Consider the following 16,717-nt stretch of genomic DNA (forward strand, 5'->3'; position numbering starts at 1 on the left):
AAAGAAAAAAACTGTTGTTGTGACTGTTGTATCACACTACATGACCATGTGACTAATGTGACTAATGTAATACACAATATAACCTTGTGACTTATGTGACTGTTGTATCACACAACACGACCATGTGACTAATGTGACTATTGTCTCACACTACATGACCATCTGACTAATGTGACTGTTGTATCACACAACATGACCATGTAACCAATGTGACTGTTGGATCACACAACATGACCATGTGACTAATGTGACTATTTGTATCACAATACGTAACCTTGTCACTAATGTGACTATTGAAAAACACAACATGACCTTGTGACTAATGTGACTATAGTATCACATTACACGACTGTGTTACTAATGTCGCTATTGTATCACACTAAATGACTATGTGACTAATGTGACTTGTAAAACACAAAATGACCTTGTGTTTGATGTGACTATTGTATTACACTACATGACCTTGTAACTAATGTGACTATAGTATCACATTACATGACTGTGTGACTAATGTCACTATTGTATCACACTAAATGACTATGTGACTAATGTGACTTGTAAAACACAAAATGACCTTGTGTTTGATGTGACTATTGTATTACACTACATGACCTTGTAACTAATGTGACTATAGTATCACATTACATGACTGTGTGACTAATGTCGCTATTGTATCACACTAAATGACTATGTGACTAATGTGACTTGTAAAACACAAAATGACCTTGTGTTTGATGTGACTATTGTATTACACTACATGACCTTGTAACTAATGTGACTATAGTATCACATTACATGACTGTGTGACTAATGTCACTATTGTATCACACTAAATGACTATGAGACTAATGTGACTTGTAAAACACAAAATGACCTTGTGTTTGATGTGACTATTGTATTACACAAAATGACCTTGTGACTAATGTGACTATTATATCACACTACACGACCATGTGACTAATGTGACTATTGCATCACAATTTGTGACTAATGTGACTGTTGGATCACACAACATGACCATGTGACTAATGTGACTATTTGTATCACAATACGTGACCTTGTCACTAATGTGACTATTGTAAAACACGACTTGACCTTGTGACTAATGTGAATATAGTATCACATTACACGACTGTGCGACTAATGTCACTATTGTATCACACTACATGACCATGTGACTAATGTGACTGTTGTATCACACTACATGACCATGTGACTAATGTGACAAATGTAATACACAATATGACCTTGTGACTTATGTGACTGTTGTATCACACAACATGACCATGTGACTAATGTGACTATTGCATCACAATACGTGACCTTGTAACTAATGTGACTATAGTATCACATTACATGACTGTGTGACTAATGTCACTATTGTATCACACTAAATGACTATGTGACTAATGTGACTGTTGTATCACACTACATGACCCTGTGACTAATGTGACTGTTGTATCACACTACATGACCATGTGACTAATGTGACAAATGTAATACACAATATGACCTTGTGACTTATGTGACTGTTGTATCACACAACATGACCATGTGACTAATGTGACTATTGTCTCACACTGCATGACCATCTGACTTATGTGACTGTTGTATCACACAATATGACCTTGTGACTAATATGACTATAGTATCACATTACACGACTGTGTGACCAATGTCACTATTGTATCACACTAAACGACTGTGACTAATGTGACTTGTAAAACACAAAATGACCTTGTGACTAATGTGACTATTGGATCACACTACACGACCATGTGACTAATGTGACTATAACATCACACTACACCATCATGTGGCTAATGTGACTGTTGTATCACATAACATGGCCATGTGACTATTGTATCACAATACGTGACCTTGTGACTAATGTGATATTTGTATCACACAACATGACCAAGTGACTAATGTGACTATTGTATCTCACTACACGACCATGTGACTAATGTGACTATTACATCACACTACACGACCATGTGACTAATGTGACTGTTGTATCACATAACATGGCCATGTGACTATTGTATCACAATACGTGACCTTGTGACTAATGTGATATTTGTATCACACTACATGACAATGTGACTTATGTGACTGTTGTATCACACTACATGACCATGTGACTAATGTGACTATTATATCACACTACATGACCATATGACTCAAGTGACTATTGTCTCACACTACACGACTGTGTGACTAATGTCACTATTGTACCACACTAAATGACTATGTGACTAATGTGACTTGTAAAACACAAAATGACCTTGTGACTAATGTGACTATTAGATCACACTACACGACCATGTGACTAATGTGACTGTTGTATCACACTACATGACCATGTGACTAATGTGACTAATGTAATACACAATATGACCTTGTGACTTATGTGACTGTTGTATCACACAACACGACCATGTGACTAATGTGACTATTGTATCACACTAAATGACTATGTGACTAATGTGACTTGTAAAACACAAAATGACCTTGTGACTAATATGACTGTTGTATCACACTACACGACTGTGTGACTAATGTGACTATTGTATCACACTACATGACAATATGACTCTTGTGACTATTGTCTCACTCTACACGACCATGTGACTAATGTGACTGTCGTATCACACAACATGACCTTTTGACTAATGTGAATGTTGTATCACACAACATGACCATGTGACTAATGTGACTATTGTATCGCATTACGTGACCATGTGACTAATGTGACTATTATATCACACTACATGACCATGTCACTAATGTGACTATTGTATTACACTACATGACCATGTGACTAATGTGACTATTGTATCACAATACGTGACATTGTGACTAATGTGACTGTTGTATCACATAACATGACCATGTGACTAATGTGACTATTGTATCACACAACACGACCATGTGACTAATGTGACTGTTGTATCACACAACACGACCATGTGACTTATGTGACTGTTGTATCACACTACATGACCATGTGACTAATGTGACTGTTGTATCACACTACATGACCATGTGACTAATGTGATTTATGTAATACACAATATGACCTTGTGACTTATGTGACTGTTGTATCACACAACACGACCATGTGACTAATGTGACTATTGTCTCACACTACATGACCATCTGACTAATGTGACTGTTGTATCACACAACATGATCATGTAACTAATGTGACTATTGTATCACAATACGTGACCATGTGACTAATGTGACTGTTGTATCACACAACATGACCTTGTGACTAATGTGACTATAATATCACATTACACGACTGTTTGACTAATGTCACTATTGTATCACACTAAATGACTATGTGACTAATGTGACTTGTAAAACACAAAATGACCTTGTGACTAATGTGACTATTGTATCACACTACATGACCTTGTGACTAATGTGACTATTGTATCACACTACACGACCATGTGACTAATGTGACTATTACATCACACTACACGACCATGTGACTAATGTGACTGTTGTATCACATAACATGGCCATGTGACTATTGTATCACAATACGTGACCTTGTGACTAATGTGATATTTGTATCACACAACAGGACCAAGTGACTAATCTGACTATTGTATCACACTACATGACAATGTGACTTATGTGACTGTTGTATCACACTACATGACCATGTGACTAATGTGACTATTATATCACACTACATGACCATATGACTCATGTGACTATTGTCTCACACTACACGACTGTGTGACTAATGTCACTATTGTACCACACTAAATGACTATGTGACTAATGTGACTTGTAAAACACAAAATGACCTTGTGACTAATGTGACTATTAGATCACACTACACGACCATGTGACTAATGTGACTGTTGTATCACACTACATGACCATGTGACTAATGTGACTAATGTAATACACAATATGACCTTGTGACTTATGTGACTGTTGTATCACACAACACGACCATGTGACTAATGTGACTATTGTATCACACTAAATGACTATGTGACTAAAGTGACTTGTAAAACACAAAATGACCTTGTGACTAATGTGACTGTTGTATCACATAACATGACCTTGTGACTAATGTGACTATTGTATCACACTACACGACTGTGTGACTAATGTGACTATTGTATCACACTACATGACAATATGACTCATGTGACTATTGTCTCACTCTACACGACCATGTGATTAATGTGCTGTCGTATCACACAACATGACCTTTTGACTAATGTGAATGTTGTATCACACAATATGACCATGTGACTAATGTAACTATTATATCACACTACATGATCATGTGACTAATGTAACTATTATATCACACTACATGACCATGTGACTAATGTGACTATTATATCACACTATATGACCATATGACTCATGTGTCTATTGTCTCACTCTACACGACCATGTGACTAATGTGACTGTCGTATCACACAATATGACCTTTTAACTAATGTGAATGTTGTATCACACAACATGACCATGTGACTAATGTGACTATTGTATCGCAATACGTGACCGTGTGACTAATGTGACTGTTGTATCACACTACATGACCATGTGACTAATGTGACTATTATATCACACTACATGACCATGTGACTAATGTGACTATTGTCTCACACTACACGACCATGTGACTGTGGTATCACTACATGACCTTTTGACTAATGTGACTATTGTCTCACTCTACATGACCATGTGACTAATGTGACTATTGTATCACATTTCACGACCATGTGACTAATGTGACTGTTGTCTCACACTACATGACCATCTGACTAATGTGACTGTTGTATCACATAACATAACCATGTAACTAATGTGACTATTGTATCACAATACGTGACCATGTGACTAATGTGATTATTATATCACACTACACGACCTTGTGACTTATGTGAATGTTGTATCACACAACATGACCATGTGACTAATGCGACTATTGTATCGCAATACGTGACTGTGTGACTAATCTGACTATTGTCTCAGACTACATGATAATGTGACTAATGTGACTGTTGTATCACACTGCCTGACCACTGACTAATGTGACTATTATATCACACTAAACGACCATGTGACTTCTGTGACTATTGTCTCCCACTACACGACCATGTGACTAATGTGACTATAGTATCACAATACGTGACTAATTGACTAATGTGACTATTGTAAAACACAACATGACCTTGTGGCTAATGTGACTATTATATCACACTTCACGACCCTGTGACAAATGTGACTATTATATCACACTACACGACCTTGTGACTAAAGTGAATGTTGTATCACACAACATGACCATGTGACTAATGTGACTATTGTATCGCAATACGTGACAATGTGACTAATGTGACTGCTGTATCACACTACACGGCCTTGTGACTATTATATCACACTGCATGACCTTGTGACTTATGTAAATATACATATATATAATGCATTCTTGCTTGTAAAGAGTTTTTTCATTGGCTTAAAAAATTATTTTTATCAGTCCATAAAGGTGAAAAATGGCATCGCTGTTTGTAACGTCACTTCTGATTAGCTGATGATATAATGATTGATTTGGAATTTTGAAGATACATGTATTACACAATGTATAGTAGATTGAAGTATGGGGATTAATTTGTCAATGAATGAATTATGGTACGAGTGGTGTTCCAAGGTACAAGGGGTGTTCCAAAATAATGTCACCTGGACTTGATTTATTGAAAATTGCACTGTGTATAAACTCAAAATCATCTCTGTCAAATAGAGTGATTACTGAAGCATAACTTAGGATTTCTTCTCAATAACCAAGAGGCCCAGGGACTTGACATTGGGCCTGTGGCATGCTTTGATGAAGGGCTACCATGTTTGTTCAAACGAATGACCTTGACCTCCATTCTAGGTTACATTTGTCAAATAGGCTAAAATTTTCTGAAAAATTCTGAATGACCAAGAGGTGCAGGAACCTTGATATTAGGCCTGTAGCATGCTCAGGTGAAGGGCTGACAATATTATTTGTACGAATAACCTTAACCCTCATTCAAGGCCATTGTTCAAAATGATTGACCTTTTTTCAAGGTGATAAGGAAGAAATATGTGAAAATCTTCAAATGAAATCTCAAACGATAGGCTTTAAGTACTCAGATATTTGGCCAGTAGCATTCTAGAGTTTTATATAAGAGTTTCCAGGTTTGTTCTCTTGAATGACGTTGATCTACTTTCTAGGTTATAATGAATATAGTTAAATGTATTAGAATCTTAACAACTTTATCTTCAACTTTCATCCCATTTGGTCTTTTGTATTTCATCCAAAGATTTATTTTCACTACTGTGACTTATGTGAATGTTGTATCACACAACATGGCCATGTGACTAATGTGACTATTGTCTCAGACTACATGACAATGTGACTAATGTGACTGTTGTATCACACTGCATGACCACTGACTAATGTGACTATTATATCACACTACACGACCATGTGACTAATGTGACTATTGTCTCACACTACATGACAATGTGACTAATGTGACTATTGTCTCACACTACATGACCTTGTGACTAATGTGACTATTGTCTCACACTACATGACCTTGTGACTAATGTGACTATTGTATCACAATACATGACCATGTGACTAAAGTGACGATTGTATCACAATACGTGACCATGTGACTAATGTGACTTGTAAAACACAACATAACCTTGTGACTATTGTCACTATTGTATTACACTACATGACCTTGTGACTAATATGACTAATGTAATGCTTATAGGACGTTTTCGATGAAACGAAGGTGCCTTCGACTTTATGAGAATGTGATGTACAGGCTCATAGGACGTAATTGATCGATAAATTATCGATTTCTCCAACCGTCACCCGTCATTTTTCTACACGCATGGTCGTTAATTGACCAGGATAACTTCATAAACGTTATAAGTGATCTTTGGAAAGAATACTTACCGACCGGACACTTCGTTTTTGTCGAATTACTGGTGTTTCTTTCGTTACTGTTGCTGTATTCTCCTTTGACACTGCATTGGATTGTTGTTAAATAAAGATGATGAAATAAGTTATTATTTAAACAACTCAGTGAGGTACTAATTAGGCATTAATATTCATGCTTTTGCGTATTTTTACAATGAAACAAATTGAGATAGTTCATTGATATCTTAAACAGTATTTTAGCCATTTGGCCAATGACTGTGCCGCTTTAAAAACGTCCTTCGTGTATGACGTCATAATACTCGACGTTCATTTTTTTCAGTCTATGCAAAAATAACCTGAAACTTCTAACCAATGAAATGAGTGTAACAAATAAAATTATTAGTCTACATTTAATTTAAACAATATGTGGATCAAAGAGTTGACAAGCCAATTCAGCATCGCTTTCAATGATTTCTAACTTCTCAAACATTAGGGCGAACAGCATTTGTTCTCCCTATGTCAATGTTCGCCCAAACTCGTTTTATAAACGGATTGAGTTCGCCTTATGTCGGAATCGTCGGATATGATAGATAATAATATAATATTGGCAATAGATCACTCAAAAACCAATAAAGGGTTTACCTTTGCGGAAACTAATCTCCGTATCTTCACTGTCACTGTCAGGAATAGAAGTGGGATAACTCTGTGCTGTCGGAACCTGAAATTGCATAAACAAATAGAGACATCAACAGCAAAGTAAGTTAATAAAATTCCATTTTGTTTTATCTCAACTTACCCAAAGGCATACAAAAGGCATGTTGCAGCAAAACTACAACAATGTACATGTAAAGTTCTATCAAATGGCGAGTGAATTATACTGATCATTAGCACAACTTCCAGAAAATAAGACGGAAACTTGATGTCATCAATATAATAAGTCGACCCAGAGACTAAACTCTTTTAGGTACATTATTGACCCGGTTTTGAAATACATTGGTATGGCGGGTGACGATCTCGAGGCAGAAGACATTTACTCTTTCGGGGTACCTGGTCCGATTCTCCTCGTTTTTTAGGGGTCTCCATGCATATTTGAATATTTTGTTCTTGTTTTAGCTTCGGTTTTTCTATTACGATTTCGTTGATATGTCGATAGTCTTTGTTGTATCGTGACACGTGTTAGTATATCATTATACAATGGGTAGTTCATTCAAATTAAAAGCTCAATGTACATGTAATTCTATCGAAACTTAATGTTTATGGATATAATGTAAAATTTTCCCTGTTCTTGATATTTCGGGCTACAAAACCAATTATCAAAAATATCATTTTACGTATTAAATTGAAAATTAGAGTACAAGCTATCGGACAGAATACAATAGTTAAGATTGCAATAATTGCTGCCAATATTTAAATTAATTTCAACAAACAATATTGGAAGAATTGGTTTTTAGCAAGTTCTTATACTGACCGTTCGAACATTGTAGTTTCGTCGCAGTGTTGATTTTGTTTTTGTATTTGTCTTTCCATTTTTAGACACGTTGATGTTTGCTGAAAAAAAAAGTGAAAATCGTCAAAAAAGAGACTACAAAAGACGATATTTTTTATTTTGCGTTAATAAATAATACAGAAATCTACAAACGCAAAATGTTGAAATTTCTTTGCTTTTATCAGATTTCAATTGTTTTTCCAAAGTATATTTAGGGTATTCTCCTGACATTGTGCTTCCTAGAGCTGCGTGAGGTAGATAAAGATAATGATTCGGCTCTATTGTATACATTTCTATGAATGTAACCATACTAGTAATATCAAAGATCTATTTTATTAAATCAAAGGCCTGAAGGGCCTGAGAGGCGTAGCGCTTTTGTGGATATGATATTACATGGGAAATTATGGATCAATATCCTTTGGTAATTTTTTGTCAAAAGATAAGATATGGAACATATTAGCAGAGTTATAGTATTGGCTTTTGTATAGTTTTAATTTATTCATTTACATAATTGTTGATTAACAACAAAATAATAGACTTCTATTAACATTTTGTATGAAATCCAGCACAATATAAATCATTCATTTTCTATTTGAAATACAAAGTTCACTTCCACATTACGAGTATTTATACATTGAGGGACAATTTTCCATCCCTGGCCGTTTTAAATGTCGTATGCTCCAAGTTCCTTTTATATAAATAAAATATTAGTGGTAATATACCGTCTAGGGCCCTTAGCTGCAAAAAATATCACTGTTGTGAACTGTTAAATGTCGTCTGCATTTAAAAAAATGTTACAGCAGAAGCAACATAGGAACTATCTTTTATCAGCGAATGAATTTAGAAGTAAATTAGTCTGTACAATACATCCAACCAAAAAAGGGAGACAACTGTAAAATAGATACTCCAGAGAAGGATGATAGCAGAGAGGCGCTACGCCTCAATAAAATGATGCAAGTCAGGTAGCTTTCATTAGATCTTAGTTAAGGTTAACTGGGAAATTGAATATGGCGACTGGATTGCGCTTGATGTTTCTCAGAAATTTATCGTGTTTCCATCTCATATTTTCTATTTACCTTTGATGCTGCAATCCATTTTGTGTGTTTTAGTCACAGAACTACTTATAGTTGCATTTTTACGAGTCGCTTGTAGGGTACCTCCTGCTTTGGACAGCTCCTAAAATTGACACATGATTGTTAATGTCGACATTTGTCATTGTCGAAGACTTAGTTAATGCAATTTTTTATGTTCATTTTTGAAGCAAACACGTCTTTGTTTTTGGATTACCACTTAACTCTTCACGATTAAGCTTGATGATTTATACGAATGAACTCAATTCTTACCCCGGATCGACTGTGTACATTTGGCGATAGTGCATTGGTCACCTGTCCTGTACTTTCCTCCTCTGTCGTATTGTCATCTCGAGCTTGAATTCATAATAATATAATAACACTTCTCAGTAAACAATGATAAATCGAGATACCGTTAATTTACATAAGATATTTTAACATGTCTGATTCTTGATATCAAGGTCATAATATATTTTTATCACATAATCCGCCTGTTATCCAGTGAAGTCGCCCGTGTAATATTTTTTGCATATTACACTAGTGTAATATAACCTAGAGCATTTTTCATTGGCTTTCCCATTCAGGAATCGATTGTGACGTCATGATCTAGACAATGACATGACGTCAGGAAGTGTGAATGGCGGTACAAAATGGCTGCCACCGCTTGATTCAGTCATCGTCATTTTGACTTTAAAACCCGTCAAAAAGTAAAATTTCTGAGTTATGTGATAAAAAGTATCTTAAATTTGTTTTCATTTCATATGAGATTTTATGAAACTCGTCTCGAAGTTTTAACTTTTGCTCGCCAGGGCTCGCAAAAATAAAAACTTCTAAGACTTGTTTCATAAAATCTCATATGAAATGAAAACTCATCTAAGATCCTATATACAAGACCCTATTATCGTATTTGAACATTGACAGATATGACACGGAAAAGCTTTTCACTATTGGATTCTGCCATTTTGTAAATCTATAGCAAGTATGCAATATTTTATGTAAATATTTTTCTTAACGTTTTGTGATTGATGTAAAAACTTACCAGATTGCTTATCAATGTTGTCAAGGAACCTGCCGACTTTGGTCATCTCTTGAATGGCTAAAGGACACTGATACACGTTCTTGTTTATTTCCTCAGAATGCCCCATATGTCTGTAAAAAGCTTGTCTTTCGTTTTCTGGTATATCAAGAGATGCATAGATAGTTGCAGCTCTGTGTCTCATTGACGTCGCTGTTATCATAGATTGGAGCCCAGCAGAGTTACAAACACTTTGAACAGCATGCCATCCTTTAATATGTTCAGATGAACTTTGCATATTTGGAAATAAGAAATGGTTTTTCGGATCTATACCCACACTTTTCCTAACGTCTGTGTCAGCCAATACACGTAATCCGTTCGTACAATCATTCGGAATCAACAGAGGCACCATCTGTGATATGTTTTTCCCACACTGATACGCAATTTTAAATTTTCCAACAAGTTGTTTCTCAAGTGGATCTGCGATAGATTCAACAGCAGTACGGGGTATCCACTCTTCTTTTTCTGCATCTTCCCATTCCTTTAGAAGTAGCCGACTTGGCTCACCTCCCCTTCTAGCATTAAATAATGTCAGACGACAAACGAGCAAGTCGCGCAATGTTTTAAAATCATGTTTAGAAAGCATTTTATATGGATCTAAGAGTTCGGAGATCCCGTTTACAACATGAGACCGCAGTTGTTGCACTTGAAGTTCTTCCGGTAAGCGTTTTGGTCTTCTCAAATCCAACTGGCGTGCTTTCACGTTTGCATATTCTGCGTCGCCAAACATCGACGGCCAAAAATATGACAATATGGTAGAGAAGTTATCCACTTCGTTCGCTGATTTGTCATCGTGATTTAATAAGCAATACCCCTTCAAAGTTTTGGCCGCCCTCTTAAGGAGATATCCGATACCTGTTTTTAGTCCTGATTTGATTTTGCCCTCATCACATTTTGTGACATTTTCAATGGCTTCCTGTAGATATTTGAAATGCCTTCGCGACAGCATATCTGCACTTGATGAAATGTCTTGTTTGTGGGTATCTGCTATTGATTTGAATTCAAGAAACAGCGTTCCAAAACGCCTCATATCACTCATTATTTTTTCCCTCAGTTCTGCCGTTTTTTCTTTTCTGTTCATAACCCGTTTAAAATTCTGTCGACCTAGTAACTTGATAAATTCGTCCTTTTGACACAGTTGCCCAACAACGTCTTGTCTAAATTTTGACAGAATCCGTAATTTGAAGTCGTCTGATTCTTCATATTCTTCGATCATAGAGAGAGTTAATGATATTGGAGGAGTTGTGGTACTTTCGGCTTGCAAACATTTTGCTTTGTGCTTATAAATGCTACTTGCATCATAAAAACCTTTACACAGGGAGCAAATTAAAATGTTTTTTCTCGCCTTGTCGTCGTTCTTTGTGATATAGTGTCTGTCGTTTGGCCTCTGTTAAGGTTTTGTCTGACATGAGTAATTGGTTGGCTTTGAAAATCCCATCCTTTCGAATTTTGTCAAATGCCCTCTGCTGTAAAGACATTGGTAACGACAATGCGTTCTTAACACTCTCCTCTTCAGAATGCTTTCGTTTTAAGTGTAGACTTAATTTTGACTGTAATTTTCCACAAAAAAAGCAAGGACGATAAGGCTTTTTCGTTGATGTTTTGACGCCACTCGTACCTGATTTTTGTAATTGTGCAATCTGATCTGAATGTTTTGTCACATTTGTAGATTCACCATCGTCGTTAGCTTCGGTGCCAGATTCTGCACTTTCAGGGTTAGAATTGTTACTATCCGAAGCATTTATGTCCGTACTATCACAGTCTTGTTGCTCTGGAGACAGTGTCGGTTCGCGTGAACGCTTTCGTCCATATTTGTTCTGTGGTTTTGAATGTTTCGTCCCTTTTGTACTAGACGGACCATCGCTGTTAGACTCTGTGTCGGCTTCATCACAGGTAGGGTTAAAGTTGATCCTTGAATCCGAAGAATTTATGTCCATGCTAGAGTTAGAATCAACATTAGGCAACTCACGGCCATCTTGCATCGGAGACAGTGTCGGTTCGCGTGAACGCTTTCGTCCATATTTGTTCTGTCGTTTTGAATGTTTCGTCACTTTTGTAGTAGACGGACCATCGCTGTTAGACTCTGTGTCATCACATGTAGGGTTAAAGTTGATCCTTGAATCCGAAGAATTTATGTCCATGGTAGAGTTAGAATCAACATTAGGCAACTCACAGCCATCTTGCATCGGAGACAGTGTCGGTTCGGGTGAACGCTTTCGTCCATATTTGTTCTGTCGTTTTGAATGTTTCGTTTTGTTAGACTCTGTGTCTCACATGTAGGGTTAAAGTTGATCCTTGAATCGAAAATTTATGTCATGGTAGAGAGAGGCAACTCACAGCCATCTTGCATCGGAGACAGTGTCGGTGGGTGAACGCTTTCGTCCATATTTGTTCTGTGGTTTTGAATGTTTTGTCACTTTTGTAGGAGAGGGCATCGTGTTAGACTCGGTGTCAGCTTCTTCGATCGCTGAGTGAGAGTTGATACTCAAATCCGAAAAAATTTTGTCCATGTTAGAGTAAGACTTGTTTAGATTTGATTGATACCCATTGTTCGGTTGTGTCTGCATCTCATTCGAATTATTGCAAATTCCATTATTTTCGTCCGGTTCGTTTTTTTCATTGATGCCTGGTGTATAGATCGTCTCGTAGCCCATATCCCTTATCATTTGCTGTAAAGGTAAGAACACGTTTTAATTTTCGCCATTTCTGTACTTCTTTACTTCAGTATCAATATTTGCTTATTACTTCCAGATATTAACTTTAAGGCTAAATTTAGAAAACAAGTTGCGAGGAGAATATTTACTTTGATATAAAATGCTTACTTGATATAGAATGTTCAAAATAATTTTTTTAATTAATTTTAAAATTATAAATGAATGAATGAATGAATGAATGAATGAATGAATGAATGAATGAATGAATGAATGAATGAAAAATGAGATAAATGTTTAATGAATCCCCTCGTACGTGAGGACACTCAATCTATTATTATTTAACTTCTGAACAATCAAAGTATTTTGATCCTGCACATAAAGTCATCACAACGGGAACAGGGTGTCAATAATCAATTGATGTGTGATTTTTGTGTAGTTTGAACGTTACCCTCTCACAAGTCTTCATACGAATTATTTCGATCGTTTCTGCTATTTAAGTGGTAAGTTGATAAATAAAAGTCCATCTTAAACAATGGAATAAAAAGAGTGATTGATTAATTTAACCTGAAAAGCTGAATTATGCTAATCTAATAATCAATCTGTAGACATATGTGAAGGTTGAGAAAGGTTACATTTCAGAATATTGTACGACAGTTTGTTATTATGATGCTACTTCTCCGATATAAGGTAATTTCTATTGTTTACAGGGTAACTCGCTCAATTGAACCTACCATTCCCAGAAATGCAGTGAGCTAAAACTTACCAACGACAATGGTGTTAGCACAATTTCGACCCTTTTCAGCTTTGGGATGTTATCTGGAAAATACATTTAAACAAGTACATATATATGTACAGGTCATGAAGAACGTTGAATGGCGAATGATTTCCTCACACTTTCTAATTGTCCGAAAGAAGTTTTTTTCATGACATTCATATGATATTCTTGTCGTATCCTTGTTTTTATCTGAGTATTAACGGAAACTTATTTTCTTTGTAATTCCTAGATTTCGGAGCATAAAAATGACAGCAGATAAGAATATCTTTGACCAAGTATCTAAATATAAAAAAAAAAAAACAAAAAAAAAAAAAAAAAAACTCCAAACCTTCAGGACAGCGTTTTCCTGATAGAGTCTTCCCCATGGATTGTTTGCTGTTAGCCTCTTTTTTAGGTCTGCGGATGTCGGGATGAGGTGAACAGACCCGGAGTTTTCTGTATTGTGTGTAGTATTTCCTTTGTCTGTTAGATGACTTTGACCGCGTAAATGTTGCAGAGTATGGCAGATGGTTTAGAATTGAACACCTGAGATGCTTTTTGTTTCGACTGTCCCTGTTTTTCTTCCGAGAGCTGTTGTCCTTATAAAAATATAATGTAATCATTAATGACGTTATTGTATTAAAAACGTATTAATGTGATATAAACGTATAATATAGAGTTATGAATAGGTTTATACCTCATATTTATACACAGAAATATAATTTAGCCGTGTTATTGTCCTCAGCAGAATATCATGCGTGTCTGTTTTAACAAAGAGAAACAAATATTGTAATTATATTAATCATGCTACAAAAATGAATTAACAAATATTGTAATGATATTAATAATGCTACAAAAAATGAATGAAAGTATCCATAATGCTATCCATCTCTTTCGTTCGTTTATAGCTTAAGGATTTTAATTCATGTTGGAGGTCAATTTCAACATTATGTTTAAGATCTTTTTTTTTTTTTAAATTTTTATCGACATTTCCAAGAAGCCACGGGGAGCAAGATTTCAAGGTTTATATCGTTAATATTAATTTATGTGTCAAGGGAAGGGAGCATGGCATAAATATCGCAAAGTAATAACAATCCACTAGGTTAAACGAGGTCGGGAGGGAAGTTAGGAATAATTTGGTAGTCAATCAACGTATATTACAACACGCTGAAATACATTACTTGTGATTCTTTCTTTGAATTTAAAACGAACCATCGACAAAAGGAACGAAGGTTGATAACGATAATATGCGTCCAAATTTGTTGTTTATACAAAATACATGTATGTGCTTAAACAACGCTTGTTTTTGTCTTACTTCATATAATTCATTCCTTACCAGTCTCCAAGGTAAATTTGTCACGCCGTAGTCATATCTTATCTCCTCTCCTGGTGTTATTTGTTTTGCTGCGTATAGACAGAGATGAGGCGTTTCATTAAAAACATCTAGTAGCATTACACCATTTTTCTGTGGACCAGCTGCATCATTTGCGTATCTGCACTTTCTGTTTTTCTTTAAAGTAGCGTCCACACTGAAATATAACATTTACGTGTTACTTTGTAGAACATGTTCGTTTACTTCATTCGGGCAGGCATGATATTTGTATGGGTAAGGTTTCTGCAAAATTTCATTGAAATCAGTTCTAGGGGTTTTGGAGAGGAAGTCGAAAATGTGAATTGTTTACGGACGAACGACGCTCGATGACGGACAACAGGCGATTAGAATAGCTTATTTGAGACTTCATCTCGGGTAAGCTTATTAAACTTACCAGTAGCGCTTCCCTTTCCAACGAAAAAAAAACAAAAAGCTGCCAAGCTTCATCGGATAACTCGTTTCTCTCCTTTTCCCCTCTTTCTCCGTAATGAGGTCGCCGGCATATTCGCACAAAAAATCACCAGATTGAAACGTTTTTGTCGCAAACAAGCCTTTTCCTAGAAAATGAAGCATTTCATATAAAGGGCACGTTAAAATAAGAAAGTATAATTGGTTCATGTTCGAAAAGGTGGAACCATTGTAATAGATACTAGTTGCGAACGTTAATTACGATCTTAAAGCTAATTGGTGAAGAATGGTATTAATATCAGTCAAATTCAAGATCGATATTTCAAAGAAATAATAAACACAAAATGTAGATTTGCACTGATACCCCTTGAAAAGAGTACAAAGAAAAGTATAGATCAGGAAAAAAACCCAGAATAATTACCTATTACTTTGTTTACTCTCTTCACTTCGAGTCCTTCAACATCCGCGTCAGTGGACATGAATTCCCTTGCGACGCCTCTTTGAAATTTAGGCTCTTCCCATGTTTTCAATAATTTCCTAGTGCGACCCATTTTCCAATCTATCAAAAAAGAGCAGCACTGGGGTAATGTAGTATTAAAAACAAAAGGCCCAAAGGCCCCTTTTCACTTTCCTGGATCTACATTTGTACAACGTGATTTGAAAAACACTCCAAACGTAATATTTAAAAAAAACAATAAGCCCATTTACCTTAACGATCATCTGAGTTATGATACATAAACACAGAACAAAGAGCATATAAAACACCAGAAAATGTCAGACATAAATGCCACCCGTCATGAGAAACTATATCTGTGTTGACTTAATTCTGATCAATTTTGCTTCACATTATACAATGGCATACCAAAATCTTCATAAGTAAAATAAAACAAACTTTGACCTTACTTTTGACCCCGATTACTTTGAGCGTTGGTCAGTTGCCTTCACTCTA

The 16,717-nt window shown here is 35.8% G+C and overlaps 3 protein-coding genes and 1 long non-coding RNA gene across 4 annotated transcripts; all 4 read right to left on the reverse strand.

Moving 5' to 3' along the window:
• Positions 1 to 7,591: 7,591 nt before the first annotated feature.
• On the reverse strand, positions 7,592 to 9,599 carry LOC138309309 (uncharacterized). Its single transcript, XR_011206240.1, has 3 exons — positions 9,512 to 9,599; positions 8,418 to 8,497; positions 7,592 to 7,667 (listed from the first exon to the last, which is right to left on the reverse strand). It is a non-coding gene; the product is annotated as an uncharacterized lncRNA (long non-coding RNA).
• Positions 9,600 to 9,739: 140 nt separating this feature from the next.
• LOC138308641 (uncharacterized) lies at positions 9,740 to 12,116 on the reverse strand. Its single transcript, XM_069249680.1, has 2 exons — positions 10,545 to 12,116; positions 9,740 to 9,861 (listed from the first exon to the last, which is right to left on the reverse strand). The coding sequence occupies exons 1-2, from the start codon at positions 11,794 to 11,796 to the stop codon at positions 9,740 to 9,742; spliced, it is 1,374 nt and encodes a 457-aa protein (XP_069105781.1). The 5' UTR covers positions 11,797 to 12,116.
• Positions 11,891 to 12,766, reverse strand: LOC138308642 (dentin sialophosphoprotein-like). Its single transcript, XM_069249681.1, has one exon. It carries the CDS (start codon positions 12,764 to 12,766, stop codon positions 11,891 to 11,893), a length of 876 nt encoding a protein of 291 aa, XP_069105782.1.
• Positions 12,767 to 14,987: 2,221 nt separating this feature from the next.
• On the reverse strand, positions 14,988 to 16,319 carry LOC138308643 (N-lysine methyltransferase KMT5A-like). Its single transcript, XM_069249682.1, has 3 exons — positions 16,190 to 16,319; positions 15,755 to 15,917; positions 14,988 to 15,517 (listed from the first exon to the last, which is right to left on the reverse strand). Exons 1-3 carry the CDS (start codon positions 16,317 to 16,319, stop codon positions 15,190 to 15,192), a joined length of 621 nt encoding a protein of 206 aa, XP_069105783.1. The 3' UTR covers positions 14,988 to 15,189.
• Between the last annotated feature and the right edge of the window lie 398 nt (positions 16,320 to 16,717).

Source organism: Argopecten irradians, chromosome 15 (genome assembly GCF_041381155.1).
Source record: "Argopecten irradians isolate NY chromosome 15, Ai_NY, whole genome shotgun sequence".
NCBI classification, from domain to species: domain Eukaryota; kingdom Metazoa; phylum Mollusca; class Bivalvia; order Pectinida; family Pectinidae; genus Argopecten; species Argopecten irradians.

Coding starts and splice junctions, on each gene's coding strand:
- LOC138308641 (XM_069249680.1), bottom strand. CDS start 11,796: ATGATCGAAGAATATGAAGAATCAGACGACTTCAAATTACGGATTCTG. Junction 9,862..10,544: donor CAACATTGATAAGCAATCTG/GTAAGTTTTTAC, acceptor TATGAATTCAAG/CTCGAGATGACAATACGACA.
- LOC138308642 (XM_069249681.1), bottom strand. CDS start 12,766: ATGCAAGATGGCTGTGAGTTGCCTAATGTTGATTCTAACTCTACCATG.
- LOC138308643 (XM_069249682.1), bottom strand. CDS start 16,319: ATGGGTCGCACTAGGAAATTATTGAAAACATGGGAAGAGCCTAAATTT. Junction 15,918..16,189: donor GAGAGTAAACAAAGTAATAG/GTAATTATTCTG, acceptor TTCATTTTCTAG/GAAAAGGCTTGTTTGCGACA. Junction 15,518..15,754: donor TGGAAAGGGAAGCGCTACTG/GTAAGTTTAATA, acceptor GTTATATTTCAG/TGTGGACGCTACTTTAAAGA.